This window comes from Triturus cristatus, chromosome 4_2 (genome assembly GCF_964204655.1).
Source record: "Triturus cristatus chromosome 4_2, aTriCri1.1, whole genome shotgun sequence".
NCBI classification, from domain to species: domain Eukaryota; kingdom Metazoa; phylum Chordata; class Amphibia; order Caudata; family Salamandridae; genus Triturus; species Triturus cristatus.
In genome coordinates, this window is record NC_140586.1 from 491968103 (window position 1) to 491993715 (window position 25613).

Genomic DNA, 25613 nt, shown 5'->3' on the forward strand with positions numbered 1-25613 from the left:
TCACTGCAGTCATGCAGTGTGGAAGACCTGGGAATATGATGGGGAAGATGTGTCAAGTGTGCGTACGCGAGATGGCATAGACAATGGGAGGGCAGGAGGCACCATCCCCAAGGCAGGAATGCAGACTGGAGGTGGTAGTCGAACCACACACCCGGAGCCATTACTGGGTATTGCGCTGTGGACTGCGGATGCAACAGTCACCTCAGGCAGTGTGGGAGACCTGGGACGTTGATGATGCACCCCACTGCATCTGCATCAGGACTAACCCAAAGGGACACAATCCTAGCAATTCCTTCACATGAGCACGCTCATCTCTAGTGCCCCTACCTCAGTGCACTGCAACTCACGGAACCTCCTGACTGAATATTGGGGGACCTCTGATCTTATTCCAGCTCCCTCCATGTTGCTGTGCAGTTGACTCTGGTATGCATGTGTTTTCTTTTTCCGTTGCACTAGTGTCCAATGTTCAAGGTGTTGCTAGCACCAAGCATTCAGTGTGGACTGGCTTACACTCACCCCACACGCATCCAGCACAGGCGTCACTGTACATGTGGCCCTGCCAATAAAGGGGCCGGGTGCACATGCCCATAGCCAGTTCAACATGATATCCACGTGTGTCCCTGTGGTCTTGTTGTATGCATGAGGACCCTGGGCCATTATGCTGTGCTGTGTACATTGGATGCAGACATGTCACTGCAGGCAGTGGGTTGGAGCTTGGACATGTAGCTTTGTCGTCACCCAATCAATTCATAAGGGGAGTGGCCAGGGCCGTCGTACGCAGAGCCAACATGGGTGTGTGACTGCAATTTGAGTGCCCCTGGGTGTGGTTCTGTACTGTGAATGTGCAACTGCATGTATCTCTATGGCAGTGTGGGTCTCCTTAGTGGGGTGTTGGTGGCCCCTGAAGGGTGATAGACACCTCCGTATGTTTCCTGGTTCACATTCCATGGGTTCGGCCCCCACCCACACCTGTTGGGCCACCTCCTTTCTGGCATGCAGGAACATGGCATTGGGGTGCAATGTGTGGGTGGATGAAGTGTCGTGGGCCAGCTGTGCTTACGGGTGCTTCCTGCTGTGTGGTCTGTTGCAAGCTCGGTGTTCTCCTCTGAGTAGCTTGGCTGTCCGGGTCCTGGTGGGAGGTTGCATGGGATATCCATGGGCTGTTGTAGGGAGTCGGTGTCGACGGTGTGGTGGTCCTCTCCGGCATCACTGATGTGTTGTATTCTGTGCTCTGCTGAAGGTGTTGTGTGCCCCTCTGCGATGTGCAGGAGAGGTGCGTATTGACTTTGCGTTGACATGTATGTTGGCGCATTGTGCAGGTTTGCATGCAAACTGTATGGCAATGTACATAGTGACTCTTTGGGGGGTGCTGGATTCTTCTGCGGGACAGTGCACATTTGGTCTACATGATGGATGTGATGTCGTACTCGTGCATTTCCATTTCACAGTTTCCAGGTCCGTCAGATGTAGTAGGCATGTTTCTGTGCATGTGCGGAGCCAGTTGTGTCCTCTGTTCTGCAGTGTCGGCTATGCGCGTTGTTCCTTGTTGTCGTCAATGTGGGTGTGCTGTTCGTGCTATGTGTGTATGCTGCAGTGTGCCAGGGGGATCGGGCCCATGGACCTGGGTGATTGTGGATGTGCAGTGTGCTACACCTCGTTGTGCATGTATGCCATTGTGCCCACTCCCCCGTCCCCCCAGTCCCTGTTCGTTGCACTCCCTGTTAATGATGTGTCAGGTCTGTGGCCTGGGTTTCCTTCAGTTCCTCCGGTGGCGCTGGACTGCCACCTCCTGCCGCCGTTAATGCCTTCCTGTCGGCAGCGGATTTGTGCGTGGTTTAAGTAGTCACAACATGGCAGCGCCTATTGGCCTCCTGGATTGGCCTCCTCGGCACTCCGACTGAAATCCAGGTGGTTTGCTAGTGGGTCAGTTGCTGGTAGTGTTCTGTCACTATTGCATGCTACTGCCTTCTTGTGAATTCCAAGTTGGCATGGGGTTATTTTCCCACGATAGGTTGCGATATTGAAAGTTGCGTTACGCTACTCTTGCAGTATTTATCACACGTTCTTGTGAATATACCCCTATAAGTGCAGTCAACATTTATTAGATGGAGAGAACTTAGTCAACAGACCTGACACCATTATAAAATTTTAGATGCTTGGAGATGTCATTTTTCAAGGGTCTCGATGCATCTCTTGTATCAAAGGGATGCTAGCTGAGGAGCCTGTATATGAGTAGAGGTGAGCCATGTCACTACTTTAAGCTGCTTTCATCTTTTAAAAAAACACTTCTTAGGGATTTGTCCCTTCCTACCTTGGGACATCTGATTAGTTGGACAGGCCATTTTGGGCCCTGACACACCTTGGTTTCTGGTGTCCATTACCCTGACTCACCACAATGGTGAACTGGGCTCCTATTTACCTACGGTATTTTCCCAATACCGTTTTTACATTGATATTATTCCCCACTCGTTTCTAGGAAATCCCTTCTCAGTGGTGGAGAATCTCTTGTACACATTTTGTATATACAACAAGCAGTGGGGAACTAAGGGCCCAACATATTAAGAATTTTGTGGTCACAAAATCACACGGTTTGTGGCTGAAAAATAATTTCTCACAATTTACTAAACCACTTTTGTGATATGGATCTGCATCCTCTCCAATTTGCAATTAAATGTATCTATCATTTGTGATTGCAGTTGCGGTTGCAAAATATTGTAATGTTACTAACACGTCAAAGGAGGAAGCAACTGATTTGGAAAGGGGAAGCTGTCCTCGTTGTACAGCTTCCCGTATAGGAACGGTATTATTCTGCCTAAGGGGGGCAGGCAATGCGTTAAAGGATCCAATGGGAAGTATCTTTTTTTAGAGCAGCGCCTGTTTCTTTAAGGAACAAGAGCTGCTTTAAACAAATATTTTCTGTTTGGAAATGTGAATACAATTATTGTGGTGTGCTGTTCCTTGCCGGCCACCATCCCTCTGATTGAAGCAAATCGCAGGACGATATAAAGAGAAAACTGTCAAAATAATATTCATTAGGCAGGTTATTCTGTGACCCATTATGAATGAGAATTTTTGTGATGTGACATATTAGTACGTGGGTTGCATCGTAGAACTACAGGCAGGCCTGTGTGCAATTTGAATTCACTATTTGCAAACTGCCTCTTAGAACATCTGGCTCTATGGGGCTCATTATGATGTAGGGCGGACATCAGACCGCTCGCCATCATAACGGTAATGGGACCACCCGCCAGACATGTGGCGGTCCCACCAATGCAATTAGGATGCGCCCGCCATACTGGCAGGCGCATCCTTGCTTTTTATGCGGATGGTGCTGCTGGCTGCAGCACCGTCCACAATGGTAAAAGAGCATGCACAGCAGTTCCCTGCACCATGGGCAGGCACCACGCGGTGCCTGCCACTTGTTGCATGGAACTGCAGGGGGTACCATCGCCGCCATGGAAAGGCCTGTCCAATACCCTGGCCCTAATATGGCGGACGGTGCCTGCTAGGCACCGCGACCATATTAGTGGCCCTGCTCCGCCCAGCAGGCAATCGTAATGATTGCCACCGGCAGAAAAGCAGCGGATGGACCTTGCGTTTGCCGCGATGCCCATCGCCATCCTAATTTGGGGGTGGGTACATCTCATTATGCTGGCGGGAGCATCACCATCGCCGGGCCGGCGGTGGCAATCCTCCCACCATCATAATGAGCCCCTTTATCCCTTAAAATATGGAAGAAGCAGCTTATTCTCTGCGTCAAGGAAGGTTAGGACCCAAGCTAATTAACATTTTTATAATGCAAATTAGGCAATTTCCATAAAACTTTAACATTAAATCAGGGTGTACAGTATTGTGCAATGTTTTAAATCAGGGAAATTGCACCGCAAATGTATGATTCAAATGTGTGCCTTAATTTCTGTAAATGGCTTAAACAATAGTTAATATTAATTTACATATCCAAAAAAAATGTATATGCAAAGCAATGCTTAAATGAGCATAAAACGGTATTTATTCATTTCAGGCTAGCCCATAGCAAGAAGCACTGCAGCTTTCGCATCATTATCTACTCAGAAACAGAAACTTTGATCAAGAACCTACATTTGAAACTTTCAAGTGTAAAAAATGTGCCCTTTCAGATAGAACATTTACAAAATAAAAGTGGCTCCATTATCCAGTACGAATAGACTGCTATTACTGAATCAATGTATACGATGCTGAATTCATAATCTCATTTTCTCACAGTAGTATATACACATGCAAATTCAACTTCAAATATTCAAGGAATGTAGAAATGAAAACATATCCAGATGGTTAAAATGATCAAAATTGTCTACCTTTGCAATGCCGGGGATCTGCAGTCGTGCTGTTCTGATTGTTAAATTGATGGAAAAGTTTGTTTGAGGATATTCCTTTCCATATGGGTCATACACTTTGATGAGAGGAACATGGTTCTGCCACGTTACAACAAAGAAAGTGTTTTTTCCCACTGTGCTATCAAAAGATACTGCCCCCTTGCGACAGTCTACATCATATAGAGTGAAACTAATGCTTTCCATCTGTAAGACAAGAATACGTCTCTGTTATGATTTCAAGTATAGCATAGTGCAATGTTCTAAGACAATAATTACCTTTAGAAAGAAAATGTGTTCTCTAGCATTGAAATCTTGTGGGATTATGTCCCTCTGTCAAGGATAGTCTCTAACTTTATGTTTCAGTAGACCCTATGGGGCAGATCTACAAGGAAGTGCCGAAGCATGGCACCGCAAGCCCTTTGGCTGTCACACGCTGCGGCACTTCCGAAGCACAGGGATGTGACATAATTACAAGAATATGTTGCATCTCTGTGCTTCCCCCTGCGCTGGTGCACAAACTGCAGCCATGCGCTGGCGCAGGCACCCTTGCACCATGGTGGGAGATTGTTTTTGTGCATGAAGGGGCACCTTTCTGCACAAAACCAATCACTACAGGCATTTTCCTCTTTCAATGCGTGCTGTAGAATGCAACATGCTTCGAAAGAGGAAAAAACAAGAGAAATGAAAACATTTCTCCTCGTTGCACCTTTAGGGTGGCGTAGCATTCAGACGCATCTCCAGATTTACGATTTCTCGTGAATCTGGAGATGTGTCTTGTTCCATGGGTGTTGCGTGGGAACACCCACAGCAAAACCCATGGAACGCCCCTTCAACGCAAAGTGCTGCATGTGGAGGGGCAAAAGGACCCCCCTGCACTACCAGTACGTCCAAAAAAGTGACGTACTGGTGGCACAGGGGGCTTGTAAATCTGCCCGTTGCTCTTCTCTCTCAGTTGAGGAGCTGAAGTAGCTACCACTGACATGTCATCAAAGACACTACAAGCAAACGAGTGTGTGAATTTGAAAAAAGTTCATATCTGCGTGAAATGTGACAGACTATTAACACTTTATTCAGTGTCACCATCTCACATTTTTGTAGACACATCAAGGGGGAATACTTAGGGAGGAGAATTTTAATTTTCTAATAGTTTTTGCCACGGTTTAAGGGATCTGTGTAAAAAATCAGGTAAGAAACTGTGCTATCATGTTAATTGTCTGACAAACTACTTGATGATTTATTAAACAGTACCATGCTTATTACCTAAATAAAACCTTCTTGATACCTTCTTTAATATTGCTGTCCCTGTACCAAGAGGCTGCTGCATTCAATCGAAGGTTATGTGCAGCTGATTTGCCTGCAACAGAGACGAGGCACAGGGCCTGGGTACAGTGCATGCAAGGCCTTAGACCCACAGTTCAAAGTCCATGCACAGTTGATTTTGGTGAGAGGATGGCTGGGCAAAGGGCATGGTACAGGCCAGGCCCTGCTCCCAAAGGGCACCCACAAGGGTGAATGCTATGCAAAGCTAGTTTGTGTGGTAGGAAGGATATTAAAGAGCCTGGCTAATGGTGCCTACAGACTTCTTATTTGTGCTTATACACCCCTTCACGACAAATGTGGGGTTACCGAAAATTGAATAGGCCACGATGGTTAGAAATGTATGCGTTCTAAATCAAGTCCTCCAGCAGGTATCTCAGGAGCTGGGTAGGTCCGGGAGATGGAACCCAGCCTTGTTCATGATGCAGATGATCTGAAGATTAACGGTGCTGCCTGCTACATGGTGCAGGGGTCACCGCAGATGAGTTGCAGGACTTAGGATTCTAACTAAGTTGGCCAAACCAATCCCAAATTCCCATGATCAACACATTCACAATGTGACTGACAGCATGAAGCCTGCAATATCACCATGCATCAAACTCACCAGTTGAAGTGGACCCCAGCTCTACATAAGATCTGATGTGGGAAAGAATAACTGAGTAGCTCAATTGTGGGACTGCAGACGTTGAGAAGTGTGTAGACAAAATGAAAATAACCTGATGAGCATGTCTGATGCAGCAACTAATGTAACCTTTATTATATATGTTAGTAGCTCCGGATGACTTTTAGATCCCAAAAGCCATTTCTAGGTGTTTTGGGGTCACAGCCCATGAAAATATTTTGCAGATCCCGTAACATCCACATTTTAAACACTTTAAATCATGGGGATCTGCTCAGGCCTGCCGGTCAGAGTCTGATCATGCTGCCCACTTATGTGGCCTTTAAAACATTTTTTCAGGACAGGCCATTCATCCTAAAATAACAGAAAATGTTCTCTTGTGGCCAGCCAATCAAAGTGTTCAGAGACACAGACTGGACGTCTGTTCCATGTACGCGAAAGGGACAAGGGAAAAAAGGATTCCAAATCCAATAGGGTTGCCTTATTTTTAACATTTCGAATCAACGGATTATATACAGAGCTATTCACAGACACTCCCTTGGACTAAAACACCCAAGACACCCAAAAGTGTCAAACCTTTAAACCCCATCCAACGTCTTCTTTTAACACTGGCATTTCGAAAACTACAGAACGGAAATAAAACCAAACCAACATAAGTAACATACCCATGCTTTCAGAGAAAGTGTTCCAAAAAGGTCTCTTTTTGGGTGGTCAACCCCAGTTTTTTCAGTTTCTTTGAGCCTCACGTACTAGTCATTTTGAACTGCTATCCATTGACCAGTTAATGTGCTCTGACCACAAACCTAAGTCGAAAATGGCTTAAAACCTGATTTTACATAATTTTACGATAAGGCCGTAGTAAAAGCGATACCTATGACATGTAAAATAAAATGTCATATGTGGACTGAAGTACTATATTGTGCCATCTAGCTTCTGACCCTGAACATATGACACTGGACTTCATTGAGGCCTGGTCACTTGCAGTATGCAAGGACTCATGTTTGCAGACAGACCTGTAAAAATAAACTCATTGCAGGCCTAAAACTTAAAAAAACGCTTCTAAGTGTAAAATAAGTCACTCCTAAAATGAGCGTATTGCCTTTTATGGGAGAGTGCATAGGATTCAATTTTTAACCAGTTAAGAAATACAACTTTCAGAAACGTTATATTTACATGCATGAGGCACTGGTGGCCAATTAGCCCAATTTCTGACTAAAGCTCAACGGAAATGAGATGGAGGTCATGATGTTGGGCAACAATCTTGGAAACAATGTCCCCACTCCTTTGCTGGACTTCCTCAGCAAGCTCGCTAGCCCAAAAAGCTCGATAAAGAGCCTCAGGATGTGGCTGGATTCCAATCTCGCGATGGACCATCAAGCAAAAAATCTCGCTGCCAGCTGCTTTGGTGCCCTGAGACTGCTGAGAAAGGCCCTCCCTCTTCTCCCCTTCACAGCCAGAAGACTGATCATTCAGGCTCTTGTGTTATCGTGCCTGGACTACGGGAATGCCCTGTAGCATGGTGCACCCCAATACATGGTCAAACGCTTCCTAGTTGTCGAGAACGCTGCCCCTAGGCCCCTTACGAAAACTCCAAATCGCCTGTCTGACAAAAAGGCCATGGCAGAACTTCATTGGCTCCTGGTGGAGCATCAAGTGCAATTCATGACTTAATGCATCATGTATAGGGCACTCAACAATAATGGCCAGTACTGTTAAGACCTTTTGTTATTCCCTGCAGACCAGGGAGGATCCTTAGATCCTCATCGGCATACTTGTGGAATGTCCCTAAAATCCACAGATCCAGAAAGGGAGACCGTCCAATGGAAACTTGACTGCTTAGCTACTAATCATCCAAACTCTGCAGCCTTTCTGATGATGTGGGGTGTCTGTTCTAGCAATGGGAAACCTCAGGGTAACCATGCGCTTTACAAGAATACTAGACTAGGCTTTGAAACTAAACTGCCTATTCACCATTCAAGCAGTTCAGATTGCTGAACATCAGAAAACAATCATAAACATCTTAATACCCTCTAATGGGTCCCACCATATTAGCTCCTGATGTATCATGCATTGGTTTACAAAGAAATTATTGGTTTCATTTCATATGACAGGGTTTTACTTTCCTAAATAAATAGTGGTAATCCTTGATATTATTATTGTGGACTGTAAACTAATGGACAGCAAGGAAATATATTTTAACAGCTACGAGTCACAACATGTTTTATTTATTATTTCGGGATATAAACAGACCTGGACAGCTTGATGAGAGATGTTTCCATTTCCTGAAGAAAGTCCACTAAAAGCATCTATTAGTTCAGTGGAAGTAAAGTTATCTTTGGCTGAAAACATCAAACCTCCTGGAAAAAAAGAAACAAAAAATGAATCAGTCTTCCTCTTAGTACAACAACATGGAATTAACAACGCTGTAATATTGATGAGTATTTGGAGTCATGCTTTAATGATACGTTTAAATATTCAATTTAAAGTCAATTTGTAAATCATTTGAGAAAAACATGGCTATTGCCTGCTTTCTAAATATCTTATAATTCTTTTTGTTTGTTTGTTCTATTAATTTCCAAATTTAGCACACAACGTTTTTTGGTATTGTTTGAAATGACCATCTTTTGTGTGATATTGCCACAGATAAAAGCCTTCTTTTGCTGAACCCATTTCTTCTAGCCATCGGCGCACTATATTCATGAATTTTTGATACTTGTAAGCCACTCCTTTTGTATTCCCTAAATGCAGTGTGCATTATATTTCAAAAGTAGAACAGGCATATGAAAACAGTGGGTTACATTATAATGTTTAATTTCGGTTTGGGAGCAGCTTGAAAACTGATTCCAGGACTCATTTTATTAGTAATTTATAATCCAACTTAATGGTTAAGTCAGATTTTATATTACTATTTTAGAAATGGCACTTTTTGAAAGTTGTCATTTTCCTGAATTTGGCCCTGATTAAGAGTATAGTTTCTAATTATCACACCTTACAAATACCAATACCACGGGGTGCATTATTTATTGGGTGGTACTTCAGTGGGGCAAACAAAAAAGCTTAGACCAACCTGCAATTCAACGTCAATAGCAGGAGTGTCAACAGAGATCCCGGACTACATAGATTCTCTAGCAAGAAAGTTGGCAAAAAGTCCCTGATCTTGCAGTTACTGGCCAGGTGGAGTACACTCTAACACCAACCAAGGGTCCAGGGCCTGGAGGGCAACACTTAAGGGTAAGAACTCACTCCAGTAGTACCCGGAAGCTGAGTCCAGGGCACATCCAATTGGTTCTGGTCAGCGGGGCAGTTGCAGGGAAAGGGCCTCTGGAAGTTTGTTGTATACCTATTGCTGATACAGGAGTTCTCCAAAGAATCCCTTATTAACTGTTGTAAGCTTGCGTCAAGATGCAAGGCCTTCCTTTTATAACAATGCATGTAGTGCACATTCACCATCTAGCCAAAAAGGAGAAATATAGCTAAGATATAATAAATGTAATGATACAAACCACTGTTAAAACAATAAAAATTTAATAAGTAGAAACCCACAAAAAAGGCAAAAATATAGTTCTGGCTAAGAAGACTGTTGAGAAAGAGGCCTGTCCCCACAGCTCCATAGACACTCTGAGGCCTGTCTATGCTCCCTCTACCACTAAGCCAGGGAAGATGGTGTCCTGGAGCTGAGATCACCAAGTCAAAGGCAAGGGCATGAGCATGAGCACCGTGAAGGTACAAACAGAAGTGCTGTGGATGAGGTGCAGGGCCGGACTGACCTTAGCAATCACCGGGCATTTTCACGGTGGGCAGGAAGGGTCGGGGTCCAGGATTGGAGCAGTGGGGGCCATTTTTGTTACTGGGGGCTGGTTTTGCAGTAGTGCTGTAATATCAGCCACCTGTAACAATAGCAGCAGCAGGTATCCGACTTAATTGCAAGGGGCTAATTTGCTATCTCAATTCAGCCGTGATGAGGTATATGGAAAAGAGGGAAAACAGGACTTCTCTAGCAATTCCTGACCCAAAATGGTACCAGCAGCAGCTCTGAATGACAGATGTGAAGCCCAGTCTGCTATGAGTGACAAAGAGGCAAAGGAACCTACGGGCAAACTTTCAGCAAATTCAGACTGTCTGACAGGTGGTCCATATGGGGACACACTAGCACATAGATAACAAGAGTGTGCAGTACACCATGTGGTAGGTATAGAGGAGGAGAGGTGTGGCTCACTGGTTAGAGGCGGCTGACCCGTAAGCAGAGAATCAGCCAGGGACCAGGGTTCAATTCCCGACGCGGCAGGGTTGTGGACCAGGGTCAAAACGGACTTGATAATTCTCGCCTCGGTACCTACTCTAACCAGGAACACACTCGGCAACTCTGGGCATTAAGCTTGCCTCATCTCTACAACGGCCCCCCACAGACGCCGGGGATGCCTGGTTTCACCTTGGAGATACCCAGAAAGGGACCATCTCACAGGGAAAACCAGGAAGGGTTCCCCAGTGGTCTTCAGCGCCAGGATACTCCATGGAGTCACAGTGCGCTTTACAAGTACATTTACATTTACATTTACATTTACAGGTATAAGAAGAGGCAACCAGGAGGAGAGCACACAATTTGCATCAGTGATTTTTAACAAGAGACCACAAGGCTCACTCACACCACCAAGGAACAGCAGTTTCCCCACCTCCCACCGTGTCCCAGAGAATAGAAACTACCCAGATGGCAGAAGAAGGAAAGGAGAAGGTGCATAAGGCCTGTAGCAGAGTGAAGATGCCACCCATGTGACACACCAGACTACATCCTACCATAAGCAAACAGAGTAGGGAAAAGTGTTTGAGAAAAGTGGTCAGTAGAAGGCACATTAATCAAGTCCAGGACAAATCCCAAATATGCCACAGTGGGGGCCCGTGGACAACTATGCACCCACAATTGAACGCTTTGGGGTGATGTGCGAGAAAAAAGAACAATACTGTGTCCAACAGTTAGTCATTTATAGGGACAGAGCTACAGATATTAAGATTGTCTTATTTTAGTTATAATCATGAGACACTTTAAATGCTCTAATTGAAAAAACCACGAGGCTACTTTTTGCAGTGCATATTTAGTATATTCAACATTAAATGCATAAACCAAGCGCAGGCACAATGAACATTGTGGTATGAGTATTTATACATTGCCATAAAAACACATAAACATGAACTGGTATATATACAGTAAAAGGGCAAGTAAACCATACATTTCTGACCTTAAACCCAGTGGAAACAGAATCGCATTGCAACCAGAGATAACTATCTTTTCACTGCAATGCAACCACTACTGTTCCTTCTTCTTGAAGTCATGGGCCATGAACATGGTCCCTATGTGGAAACTGACTATTCTACAGGCACACTGTGGATGTAGAGATCTAGAGGCAATGGGCAATGTGGATGCTCTCTAATGATAATAGGGGCCCCAGACCACGTACAAGGTCCCTTAATACAAATTTACCTCCTCTTAGTCGCACTGCATGGGCAAAAGTAGACTCTAATTTTATTATCATCAATTTAAGAGACATGATCAATGACTTGTCAGCTATTGGGTTAAGTGTAGTGCAGTATGGGAAAACACGTGCGCTGCCCCTTTCAAGATGGCTGTCTGAGCTCTGAGCTCAGCGCTCCATGCTGTGTTGGGAAATGCTGCTTCAGCTTCGGCGTTCCTGAGCCGCTCAACTCCTTGAATGGGGAAATGCTTGCAGCGGAACATCACCTGAACATGAGGTTGTCCTTCAAATTCTCTTTCCTGTTCCTAGCTCCATGAAACATTGAGGGACATCTGAAGCTGTCTTCTGGTCGCCATTTTGTATTCCTCTCTGACTAAAGGAAATATTTTCAGCTTTGGATTTTTATTGAGGCACTGCTTCTCCTACTTATCTTTATTGGGTGCTGGGATTTTTATCAGTGCATTTTGGATTCCTCCCCTTATATTTTAAAGGCTCACGTCACTGGACTGTTTATTTTTATCACAAGGAGATTTTATTGGATTTCTATGCTCATGCTGGAATGATTGCTTTTATTTAATATATGGACAGAAGTAAATATTTATTACATTCAAATAGAAGACCTACTGCTGGTTTTCCTGTATCAGACTCTCCCTCCCCAGAGCTCCCTGTGGTTGATTTGCATAATTCTGTCAATATGGCTCAATCTAACTCTTCCAGGTCAGCGCCTGTGTCCATTTCACCATCAAAATTGCAAATGCCCTCCTCTGCTATCAAAAGGCTTACGCAGGACCATCCTTCTCCGCCAATATCTGTTTCACCTGTAACTTTGGACACTGTTTTGAAGGAAATTTGTGCCTTGTGACCATTTATTGGGAAAAACAATACACGTCTACAAGTTCTGCATACTAAGTGGTCTTCACTTGGTTACAAGTTGTCCGTAGTAGAACAATATGTCAGTGATTTACAAGATGTCTCTGCAAGAATGTTATTACTGGAGAAGGATGTTCTGCTCTTAAGAAAGTCTGCTGAGGATCTTGAAAACAGAAACAGACGCAACAACCTTCACTTGTATGGTCTCTCAGAGGCTGTTGAGGGAGACGACCCTGTGACCTTCTTCACCTCTTATCCTCCAAAACCTTTGGACTTGCCTGCGTTAGTGTCTTTGAATATCCAGTGTGCCCATAGATTGGGTGCCAGCCTCTCTTCTTCATCCACTCCCATGGCATCATCCTCCTATTTTTTAAATTTACTGACCTTTTACAAGTTTTAAATGCAGCCAAACTTGAAAAACAATTAATTGGTCTGGAGCTAAATTGTTTTTGTCCCAAGATGTTTCCACAGTAACTGCTAAACAACAGGAGTTGCTTGGGCTTCCACCAGCTTTGCGCGCCTTGGGTGTGCGCTATGGCTTACTTCATACATGCTTGATTTCCAGAACCGCACATCTACTTTTGAAGACGCTGCGGACATTTGGAAATTTCTTCATTGACACTCCATGGCTTCCATTGATACTGCTGGTCCTTCCTCCATAACTTGACTCTTATGTGAAAGACTTTGATAATTTGATAATTTCATGACAATTTTGTTCTAACTTTTATTTTTGCTACCTTTACAGGTTATATTTTGACTGTTGTTTCTGTATTAAGTCACCGCTATTTGTTTTTCTCTTTTCCTCTCATCATTGTAGAACATCCAGACTCCTTACATATCCGTTCCCTGTTCATTCTCGGCTTCCCTATGTGATGCGTCTGTTGGCTGTGCATCTTTACTGTCTGTCACCAGTCCTTGTTTTTACTTGTTTCCCTTTGAAGGTACGTATCACAGTCGTCAGTTTCTTTTTGACTTGTACTGTCTTCTTTCATTCCCTTACTTATACCCTTTCTTTCCTACTCTTCTTTTGTAACTCTTCTCTCAATGTTCTTACTGTATTTTGTCTTTTATATACTCTTCCTCTCACTATTTTATTCTTCTTTTTTCATTACTGTTGATCATGTTGTTTTATATTTAATTCTATTTCTCTACATTCAAATCTTGGAATGGGAAATGTTTTATTAATCCTAGAAAGAGGCAGAAAATATTATCCCATTTAGCCTCATACAATCCAGATTTAGTTATGTTGTAAGAAAACCATTTAACAGAGACAGAGCCTTTGAAACTCAAACAGAATTGGGTTGGTTTAGTCTCACTTTCTCACATGACCACTAGTCAAAATGGCGTAATTATTTTATGTCATCAAACGTTTAACTATTCTTTTATTTCTCAAGACATGGACTCAGAGGGTAGTTGGTTATTAGTTAAACTGCTCATTAATAACATATCTTCAATAGTATTTAATGGTTATGGTCTGACCCAAGCTCATTATTCTTCTTGGCCTAATGTTACAAAAGTGTATTTAATATAAAGATGATATTTTAGGAGGTGATTGTAATCAGGTTATTGACCCTTTTATTGACCTCCAATCCCAAGTTCATTTTATCACTCACAAGACTTGTAAACAATTCCATAGTAATCTCTTAGATACATCTTACTGATGCCTGGAGGCTTTGTAACCCAGATGTAACAGACTTTTTCTTATTTTCTCCTCCACATGGTTCCCTGACCCGGTTAGATTACATTTTTCTTTCTAAATCTTTGACCCCTATTTCCTCCTCAGTTTAACCTTTTGTGATCTCTGACCATACCCCGGTTGTTGCTGATTTCGATTTGCTCCATTCACAGCCCAAGTCCTTTAGGTGGAGGTTTATTAACACTGTTATGTAGGATCGGTTTTTTTAATTCCACTTTTACTTCCTTTGCTGGGGAATTTTATTCCTTAAATGCGGATCCGGATGCTCCCTTTCCTTGATATGGGACGCATTTAAGGCTATTGGTCGTGGATTTATCACAGACTTTGTCTCCAAAAAAAAGAAACAATTACTTAATCAACATCAAATTCTACTAACTAACAAACGGCTGGAACATCAATGTTACACTTCTTCATCTAATTCTGCCTTATAGGAGCTTGTTCGTGCACAGCTAGATTTTAATAAAATAACTACGGATAATGCCTCATATAGTCTCCTTCTTAATAGCACTTGTAACTATGGTGAACAAAATAAAGTTGGCAAACCTTTGGCTAATTACCTAAAATCTTGGAAAGCGTGTGTGTTGATAGACTCCATTCATTCTTTGGATGGAGAGCATCTTTTCAAAGACTAGGATATTTGAGATGAATTTATGAAATTCTATAAAACTGTATATACTTCAGAATCCCCTTCACCTGTCTCTTTTATTGATACCTATCTTAGTCGCGTCTCCCCTCCTTCTCATGTAGATCTTGACTTTGAATCTCTAGAATCTGATTTATCGATTCTGGAGTTAATTATATCCTTAAGTCTCCTTAAAAAAGATAAAACTCCAGGCCCAGATGGATTTACTGTAGAATTTTATTTACACTTCTCAAATCTACTTCTTCCAAAACTCTTACATCTTTTTCAATACTTTTATAATATTGGTAAGGCGGATGGCACCTTTTTAGAAACTACAGTATGCCTAATTCATGTGGATAGTTGTGAACCTAAGCAATGTAAGAATGATCTCCCTATATCTATGGTAAATATCAACTATAACATTTTTGCCAAATTACTTGCTTTACTTCTTGAACCTCTTTTACCAAATCTAATTTGAACATTGTGGTTTAATTAAAGGCAGGCTATCTTCCGATAATTCCCGGTTACTATTTAATGCTTTAAACTAGGCTCCAACTCTTTCCTATTTTTAGCTGCAGTTTCTATTGACGCAGAGAAAGCTTTTGAAAGGGTAGACTGGCCCTTTAAATCTCTTCATTGGCATGGTTTTGGTCCTAAATCTATTTTTCCTATATCTTTGCTACATACAATTCCTAGAGCTTCTGTTGTAGTTAATGGTCTTATTTCTCAATTATTTCCATTGCAACGCTGAGTACGTCAAGGTTGCCTCCATCTCCTCTCTTATTTATTTTATCACTTGAACCCTTTCTATCTCATATCCACCAGAATACCTCTATTTCTGGATTTCTTTATGGTGATCAACATTTGAAGTTATCTGCCTATGTGGATGATATTTTACTTTTTATATCTCTCCCTGAAAGTTCTATTCCACCTTTATTGCAAGAAATCTCAGATTTTTCCTAGTTTCAGGTTATAAAAACAAATCTGACAAGACAGAAATTTTCCCCATCACCACATTTTGTCTCAAAAACATTTTGATTCAATCAATTTCCGATGGAATAGTTCTAGAATCAAATACTTAGGTTTATGGTTTAATAATTCCATATTGGATTCAGTTAAAATCAATATGAAGGAAGCACTAGATCGTATTTCTAAACTCCTCTCTTCCTGGAACCCTCTTTTTCTCCCATGATGGAGACGTCTGAAGTCTATTAAATGATAATGACTCCTATTTTGTTGTATATTTTTTCTATGATTCTCATCCATATTACATCTATTTACTTTTTCAAAAATTGACTCCTTCCGCTCTAAATTTTTATGGAACGATAAGAAATCCTGAATTTCCCTGTCACATCTTAGCAAACCTAAATCCAATGGAGGAGTGAATTTTCCCAACTTGTGGCTCTATCACAAAGCTTTCTGTCCTATATACCTTCTAAATGAAATGACTTCTTACTGACTCCTCCCCTTTCACACCTTTATGGGTTACAGTTGAACGGTCCCTACTTGCACCTTTTGCTGTAAAGTAAGTTCTTGCTTTCACTACAAAAGTCACTGTCCCCTTTTTTTCCGCTGTTCAAACATATATGCTCAGTGCTAAGGCCTCATTGCGAGTTAAGGATCATTTCTAGGGATTAATTCCTACAATCTCCTCTTTGGTACAATCATATCATTACCATTAACAATTGACCTCTTTATTGGAAATCCTGGTGACTTAGGGGAATTGTTTGGGTCCAGAATATGTTTGATGGTATGATTCCTTGTTCTTTTCCTCCATTTCAGGATACTTTTAAGTGTCCTTGCTTGTTTTGGCATAAATTCTCAATTCTTATGGGAATAATTCTAAATGTTTTTATACTCTCCCTATAAATGAACCTTAACCCACAAAGGATCCGCTTCTCAGAGTATTTGCGGTACTTCCTAAAGCATCTGTGATCTTTAAACATCTTCACTCCGCAAACTCTGACTGTCCTAAATTTAAATTGGAACTTACCTGGGAGACGGATTTGGGTTGTGTTTGGAGCATCGATTTCTGGACAAGATCTGGGCTAGATCTTTGAAGATCTCTAGATCTGCCTCCATCCTCTACCACTCAATCCATGTTTTTTCTATACCATAGATTATATGTTACTTCCCTATCCGTAGCTATTTTTACGCACTTTAAGAATAAGACTTGTTGGTCTCGTGATTTTCCCTTGGCTGATTTAATGCATCTATTATTCTCCTGCCCTGCAGTAGCCTTCATTTGGTGGCATATTTGGTCTTGCATCTCAATTCTCTTTAATTGGCATTTTCCTTTCTCAAATGTCATTCTTTTTACAGGAAGTCTATCAGAGTTGTTGGAAAGAGAAAAAAGTCACAAAGGAAGAAACTAGGCCTGAGAGAAAATTGCAATTACGCTGTAGTAATAGGAGTAATTTCTGTAACTACACATTACTCTTGTGATGCAAAATTACCAAAATTATACGATTACACCAGATTGAGTTATTTGGGCTAAAATCCTACAGCAAAGAAACAATGAACTAAAAGAGAGCTAGTGGCTGCTGGCTACTGATATTTGTGTCCTATAACATTTTGTGCTATTTTTGTAGCACAAAATGCATACCCTGGCACATTTTGGATGTAAGGGTTTTTTTTGCACTAAGAACATAGCACTACATGCTGGATTATGCTTCTCACACAATTACACATAATTATGAGTAATTTTCCAGTAATTACACTAGAGAGAATTACACTAGTTAGAAACCCCTGACTTTCCACTGCCTTGGGCCACACATAGGCTGAAAGAAGCCTCCATTACAGATTCAAAAAGAGGCTGCTGTACACCATGCATATCGTAAAAGAATGAAGGGAGCATGTACAATAGAAGTACCACTGCCTGAGAAGTGTGTAGCTCAGAAGAAGAGCCTAGTGGAGACACAATAGAGGCCTATTAACTGTTAACTGTTTGCCATTTTAATTTTATTGGTTGAGACAAATGTAAAAAAAAAAATTTATACAACATTTATTTATTTATTGCGCGTTAATTTTATTTTGACTTATTTTTGTAAGTGTGTGTGTAACCTGAATATGACAAACGGTAGGGGAAGACAAGGATCAATTGTGATCCAGTAAGGCATTAATTACCATTCACAAGAGAATGGAAGGTCCGGCCACAGTCGTAGCCCCAGATATGAAAGCAACAAAAAGAGATGACTGGGCTGTTCCTTAGGACAGGAAAGAGGAAAAGATCACTAGGGAAAAAGGGTTAGTGCTCAATGGAGGACAACCCCTGGGTATCCAATTAGTTGGATATAATGGCCTCACACACCCTTGCGAGTGTCATGCTTCATCATCGGCAATGCTCCTCGTCGGGCAGGCGGTGCAATGCCCAACGGGCTCACCTCTAAGAGGGGCTCTTTATCGGAGATCTTTTATCCAACTGCCTATGAGTGAAGTGGGGGTGAGGGGCCAGGACAGAGTAGATAGTGTGGGTGAGGATAAAATGTGGCCTAAGGTACCGGAAAGCAATTTTTATTCTGGTGGTCCTCTGCCACAAATAAAATCAAGGATAGCCGGTACTCAGGGGGACTATGGTTTCCCGGAATGGACCAGGGCTAGAGTGCAAATGGTGTGGTCAACATGTTTCTCGCTTCTAGTACAATGACTGCGATTCTTCAGGACCTAGTAAAAAACTACAATCTACAAAACATGACCTAATGATTAGTATCAGTTTAAATACAGCACATAAGTTGTACTACCTGTATGACACTGCTCCTACCTAAGGGTTAGAGTTATAGGGTGTCAACAGTACCCGGTGGAACTGACATCAAGGGAGAAGCCATAACCTTTCAGGTTTCTACTGCTCGTGTCAGGGCCAGTCAAGCCTACCCATCTCACCGGGTCCGGATAGTGGTAACCTGAATGCAATATTGTATGTGTTATTCAGAATTATGTCGAATTTCTTACATTTGATATTTTGCTTTTCTGATTGTTGTTACGTTTACCTAGTTTTAATGTGTAGGTGATATTAGTTATTTCATTTTTGTTTAAAATATAATTGTATTTTATGTATTATTTCAGAAATATCTTTGTCATCTGGTGACATCTGGTGAGTCTTCAGACTTGGCAAAGTCCGACTTTTCAGATGCAATAAATATAACACCTGGTTCACAAATGGGACAGCAGTACGCTCCTTCCTGTGGGCTAAAAAATCTCCTTGAATGGCCATGCCCAAATGTCCAATCTCAATATATGACAGGGGAACGGGAATGGCTGACATACAACCATATTAGCGAGCCACCCACCCTCTAGTGAATAAAGAATGGATGTGCTCGAGTTGGAGTGATCTGGCATTTTGTACAGACATCCCCTATTAGGACTGTACAGAGTAATGGGATTATTATATTGGGACTCGATCACCTGAGACCTCCCTGACACTACACAACGGTGTTTTGGGTTTTGTTTGTGGTTTTTAACAAAACTTTATTGCATACCACTCAAGAGCTTACAGAACAGGTTCAATAACTCATGTGGGTCATTGATACAGAATAGCATGCAGACACAGAATAGAGTGCATGTCAATACAGAGAGACAGCTCAAGCAGCACCCCGGTCTCAGCAATCATTTAACAATGCAGTTCAGGGCAGTAGTTTGCAATACCTCCCCCCATCTGTCCCTCCCTCTCCCAGGCTTCCTAGCGCATACATTCTTGCACAGCCCACTCCGACCCATCTGTTGTGTTGGTAGTTCTGTCCCTGAGGTGTGTGGCAAAGGGTTCCCAGATATCTAATGGTCTGGATCTCGCTGGCATGAGTTCCCAGTGCGAGTTGAGTAGCCTGTGGTATGCAAATGGTGTTTTCCCGACATATCCCAGCAGGAAAGTCACAGGTTGCGGTGGCAGGTGAGCCTCCGTAATGCAGCTAATTGTGTCACATTCCCTCTCCCAGAACTCCGCCACTCTCGGACACTCCCAGGCTAGATGGAGAAACGTGGCTCCTTCCGTGGAGCAGTGGCTGCAATCTGAGGTTTACCGCAGTCCTATTTTGTGCAACTGCAGTGGTGTATGGTATAGTTTGCAAAGATATTTAAAGTGGCTCAATCGCAGCCTGTAATTGGGGGATAGGCGTCCGTCTGCTCGCAAGAGTATGTCCACCTGTCCTCTGGAACCTCACCACCCAGCTCCTACTCCCACTCCCCCCTCACCCGAGACGCACCCACTTGAGGGGACTTCATTGTGGTCAAGTATAACCTAGTGACAAGTTCCCCCTGGGGCGCAGTGACATATAAATGCTCCAATGCCGCGAGGGCCAGGGGGGGCTCAGGGAAGGTGTTATAGGTCACCCGGCAGGTCGTGTCCAGCTCTGTGGCCTCCTGCACAGAAGGGTTAGACAATGAGTTAAGAAACTTTCCTCCAGGGAACAGATCCGCAATAGTTTTAACTCCCTGCTTGGTGGCCCTACCCGTTTGTCCTGCAGCGGGGGAAATAGTGGGTTTTATGACAGTTGAACTGATGGGGCATGCAAAACCGGGAGGCCAACCCAACGCCATATTCCATTCCATGTCCACCGCATACACTCTACTGGGTCTATTTCACCTTGGGGTGCTTTGTATTTGCCAAACAAGGCCGTCTTCAGCAGCCATGGCACCACCCAATCTCTCTCCACTGCTAAGTGAGGCTGAAAGGGAGTGGGGTACAGCCAGTGATGCATGAAGCTCACCTGCGCTCTCCGGTTATATATCTGCTGGCCTGGCGCCCCACTCACCGCTCGCCAATGGCAGCATCAGTACTTCGTACCTCACCGTGGGCTGTCGTCCTTCCCAGGTGAGAACCACTAGATTAGACCATAACCTTTTAAAGAAAGTGCTGTGAGGGGCATCAGAATATTCGCTAAAAGATACAAGAATTTATGGAGGATCACTATCTTCGCTACCGCGATGTGTCCAGCTGGGGACAGCGGCAGCCTAGTCTAGACCGAAATGTGCAACTCGAACCACTCCTTAGCACATCCATAGTTTGCTCTCCAAAGCACATCTGTATCTTGGCTTAGCAATATTCCTAGGTATTTGACTGGCTCAGTGGCCCATCTAAATGGATAATCTGTGGGGCAGGGGACGGCTGACTCAGTAAGAGGAAAAAGTACTGATTTCCGTAGTTGATCCGTAAACCTGAGTGCCCTCCAAATTGTATTACCTCCTGTGTCATGGGTGCAAGGTTGGTGCTGGGATCACAAACATGAAGAGTGATATCGTCCGCATACATCAATACCACCAGCCCTCAAGTAGTAAATCCAATTCCACATTCCATGTGATGCTGCAGTAGCCTTGTGGCCAGTGACTCCATGCTGACAGCAAAAAGAAGGGAGGATAGTGGATACCCCTGTCTGGTACCATGGGTTATATTGAATTGTTCAGATACTTGCCCATCTAGGCTCACCTGGGCCACAGGCTGGGAATATAGGAGCCGGACCTTCTGGATGAAGTTTGTACTGAACCGAAGCCTCACCATCAGCGTGAAGAGAAACGGCCACTTTGTGGCATCAAGGAAGGCCGCCACCGCTGATACCGAGGGGTTTATGTGGTGCATGGCAGCAAAGATGGTGCACAAGTTGTGCGAAGTCCGGCACTCAGGTATAAAGCCAGACTGGTCCGTATGTGCGATCAAGACATGAGCATCAGCAAGCAGTTAGCCAAGAACATTGCATAGATTTTTGCATCGATATTTATTACAGAGAGTGGGCAATAGGAGTCGCACATCTCAGGCGGTTTGTCCAGCTTGAGAATCATCACTACCAGGGATTCATGCAGGGATGGGGGAAGCTGACCCACCGTCAGTGATTCGTGGTACATCTCGATAAGGTGTGGAATTAGCAGGTCTGCATATTCCTCGTAAAAGGTGTGAGTAAGCCAGTTGGAGCCAGGAGTCTTGCCAGCTGGCAGGGTCACGATGATTCTAGCTATCTCCTCCTGGGTTATCGTAGCGTCCAGATAGTCCCTGTAGCCGGTTCCCAGCCAGAGCAATTCTATGGTGTCTCGAAATGCCAACAGGTCCACTGCTGCCATGTATAACTTGGCATAGAAGGAAGACATAACCTCGGGTAATGCAGTTGGGGAGGTGACCAATTGGTCATTGCAGTCTTTCAGTTCTGCCACATAGGCCGAGGAGTGTGGCTTAAACAATAAACCTGCCAGGGTCTTACTGGGTCGATCTCCTATATCGCCTCGCCGCTATCTCTTCCCTAAAGGCTTCCACAGTGTACTTTGATATCTTGTCTCTGATGTCTGCTAACGTAGTCTGGTTGGGGCTAGCAGCCTGCACAAGCTCCAGTCTGCAAATTTCTGCCTCCAATCTACTCAGGATGCCCCTTATCGCAGCACTCCTGCCTGTTTCCCAATGCATTCTCCGCGTAGCACAACCTTAAAAGCCTCCCATAGTAAAGATGGCGATTCCAACGTACCCAAGTTACTTGTGAAGTAGTTTATGATAGCAGAGCATATTTTCTCATGGAGCTCAGTGTCTCTTGGGGCATGCGTGGCAGCTGCCAGGAGAATGCACGTGGGGTAGTCTGCTGTATTGTCAGCATCAGGCACACCGAGGCATGGACCGAGAGCATCCGGGGAAGGTGCCACACTGACGCCGTCCAGGTGACCACATCCCTGGTCGCCAGCTAAAAATCCAATGCGTGACCAAGAGCCATAGTATGTAGAGTACCAAGTGCCACTCCTCTGCTCCCCTTGTGTATGTTGCCAGATATCAAACAGCACGTTGTCTTCAACAATGAGCCTAAGAGTGCCCGTTGTCTGGCCCTGGACTGATCCAGCTGACTGTTTAGTGCAATATTGAAGTTTTCGCCCCACACCACCGCCCCAGGGCCAAAACCTGCCACCAGGCTCCAGACCTGTGGAAAGAAATTCGGGTCATCCTGATTCGACCAATACACTGCCACCAGTGTCATGGGCTGCTGGAATAGCTTCCCTGCGAGCATAATATATCTCCCCTCCTTGTCTATGATTTTGTGAGTATTGTCCCATGGTGGCCCCTTCCTAAGCAAAACAGCAACACCTCTTCCATAATTGGAATACATAGATCAGTAGGTTTCACCCGACCAGTGGACACAGAGCTTGACCTCAGTGGCCTCCGTCAGGTGTGTCTCTTGCAGGAAGCACTCATCCAATCACTGTCTAGCAAGGTAGGCATGCACCAGCCTAGATTTGAAATGGTCATTAAGACCTCGGACATTCCATGTTATGCAGGTCATTTTAGCCATGTAGTCTGGTGCGTGTCATGGGTATGTTGCAGTGTGGGGGAGTACATGGCATTACACAATGGGGGGGACGCAGGTGCACTCACTTGTGGCCCAAGTGTTGCCAGTATACTATCAAGCACAATTCCGATTCATCTAGTTTGTAAGCTCTGTTCCCATCTTGTGAACAATCCCTACCTTTCCGCACTTTACCCCAAAACAGGACCTCATTGAAAAGGAACCCCAAACTCTCCAAACTGCCCATCCCTCCTCACCCTCCCACACCAACCCCCCAATTAGATTGTGACAGTCAGGCTGGTTTTAACCTCCAGGAGTAGTGAACGAAGATCATCATCACGAGAAATAGCATTGTCCGTTTGTGTTGCTTGCTCCTCCGCCTCAGGGGGGTTCCTCTTGTCGGGTTTGCCGCCTGCTCTCAAACAGGAGCTTAGACTGTTTAGCGTCAGCCTTTCCCATGATGGTTGCAGTGGGCCCCAGTTGATCTGTGCTATGGGGTCCTGTGCACTTTATGGGTAGGCCTCCTCCCTTCACACCTGAACTTGTGGGGCTTTTCAGTGTCCGGGCTGCAGCAAAATGGACAGCTGTAACTTTTTATTGTTCTTTAATGCCTCAGACCGGCACATGATAAGGGGAGTAATTCCAGCACACTGGTCACCGTCTCGCAATATCTGCCCTCCAGGCCCTCATCACAGCGAAGATTCTCTGGCTGGCTTTCCCTTTTTTCATTTGTTTAATGTTCGGTTCTGTCACAGTGTGCAAGGCCTGATTCAGCAGCTTTCCGTCCCCAGCTGCTGCCTTCCGGCTCATGCCTACAGTGCGCACAGCGCCCAATTTGGCCCTATCCACACACCGGGCCCTCAAGCTCAGATCTTCCCCCAGATCTCCACATGTGGGTCAGCGCATCGGGGTGGGAGCTAGGAGTCAAGAGGGAGGGTCACCACCACAGCGTGGGCAACGTAGGGCCAGAGGGGAAGGTGCCGGTCCGCTTCTTCACCGGGCAGGGAGACGGCACTGACACCCACTCCCCCCAGACCAGGTCCCAGCACAGCTTCCCGTGCCTCTGCAGCAGCAGAGCCCCCTCCCTGGCAACGCCCCAGTCCACACATGGCGTCCCTGACCCACTCACCTGGGGTCCTGTGCACATCCTTCTCTGCGGTCCAGCGTTCTTCAGATCCTTTGGCAGCAGCTGTCTCTGCTCTCTGGGCCTGATGATCACTCAAACCCTCTGCATGGATGACAGCACGTCACAGGCCTCCCCACAGATGCATCTTCTTGCTTCACCTCACATGACAGCCAGTTGAGTTTAAGATGTGTTTTCGCTGTATGTTGGGACACCGCCCGGGTCGCCGCAGCACAGGCACAGCAGTCTTGGCCCAGGCTCTCACGTCGCATGCGTCCTCGGTGCTCAGCTGCCTGCAGGTTGCACCATGGTGAGTTCAATTGCAGCATCCCCCTCACCAGACAGCCTCCGATAACATCAGTATCTTAAGTCCCGGGGTGCAGGCACAGCCTCAGGCGTGCAGGAGTCCGCAAGGTGCACCCAGGATTTCACCTGATTATTTGGCTTGACCGGCAGAGCACAATCAAGGTGCGGCCATCTTGCAGCCGGCAAAGCCATGCCCCCCCCCCAATAGTGTATTTTAACCTGGAGAGCAACCCAGCACTCTACAGTTTGGTTGGGTAAACTGATTTGCCAGACCCCCATGTGGCATGGGCACCTCCTCCACCACACCGCACATCTGGAGGGTTTAAAAAATGTGGCAGTATCAGGATCTCCACTCTAAGAGATGTGTGGAGCAGTGGGAGATTGTTAGAAATTGGGTTTCTGGTTGGCAGAGGTATGCTCCCTGTCCAAACACGAATCACAATGATAGGCAAGGTAAGACAAAACACACTCTCTAAAGTATCCAGTGCTGGCACTCTGGTAGCTTGGTACAGAGCAGTCAGGCTTAACTTAAGAGGCAATGTGTAAAGTATTTGTGCAACACTTCAAATAGTAACACAGTAAAAACACCACAAAAAGACTCCACATGAGGTTAGGAAAATAGAACTTAATTTTATAAATAAAACAAGACTAAAATGATGAAAATCCAACCAGTAGAAGTCAAGATATGATTTTTTTAAGAATAAATACGAAATAGCGCTTAGAAGAAATAACTGCTTAACTGAGTTACCTGGTCGTACTGGCCAGGAGCAAAGATAAAAATTCAGGCCGACCGCGATCTAGTGCTGGCCAGATATAGGGACACCTTTGGGCCCGCTGAATCAATGTTTTCCTGCACAAAAACAATCCTGCATGCAAGGCAAGCACCCTTGCACCATGGAGCAAGGGGGCCTGCATTGACTCTAGGCTGCCAAGAGGGTGCCAGCACAGGTGAAAAGACAGGAATGTGCCCCATTGCCTTGAATACAGTGCATTCCTGCCCTTT

General features: G+C 44.4%; 1 protein-coding gene across 2 annotated transcripts in view; it reads right to left on the reverse strand.

The window, feature by feature from the left end:
- The window catches only part of LOC146834593 (calcium-activated chloride channel regulator 1-like), a 332515-nt gene that overhangs the window by 62853 nt on the left and 244049 nt on the right, over window positions 1–25613 (reverse strand). For both annotated transcript variants that reach the window (XM_085602046.1, XM_085602047.1), the window contains exons 9-10: window positions 8539–8645; window positions 4335–4556 (exon numbers count right to left, since the gene is read on the reverse strand). In XM_085602046.1, coding sequence (XP_085458172.1) covers window positions 4335–4556; window positions 8539–8645 — 329 coding nt within the window. The remainder of the gene's footprint in view (window positions 1–4334; window positions 4557–8538; window positions 8646–25613) is intronic.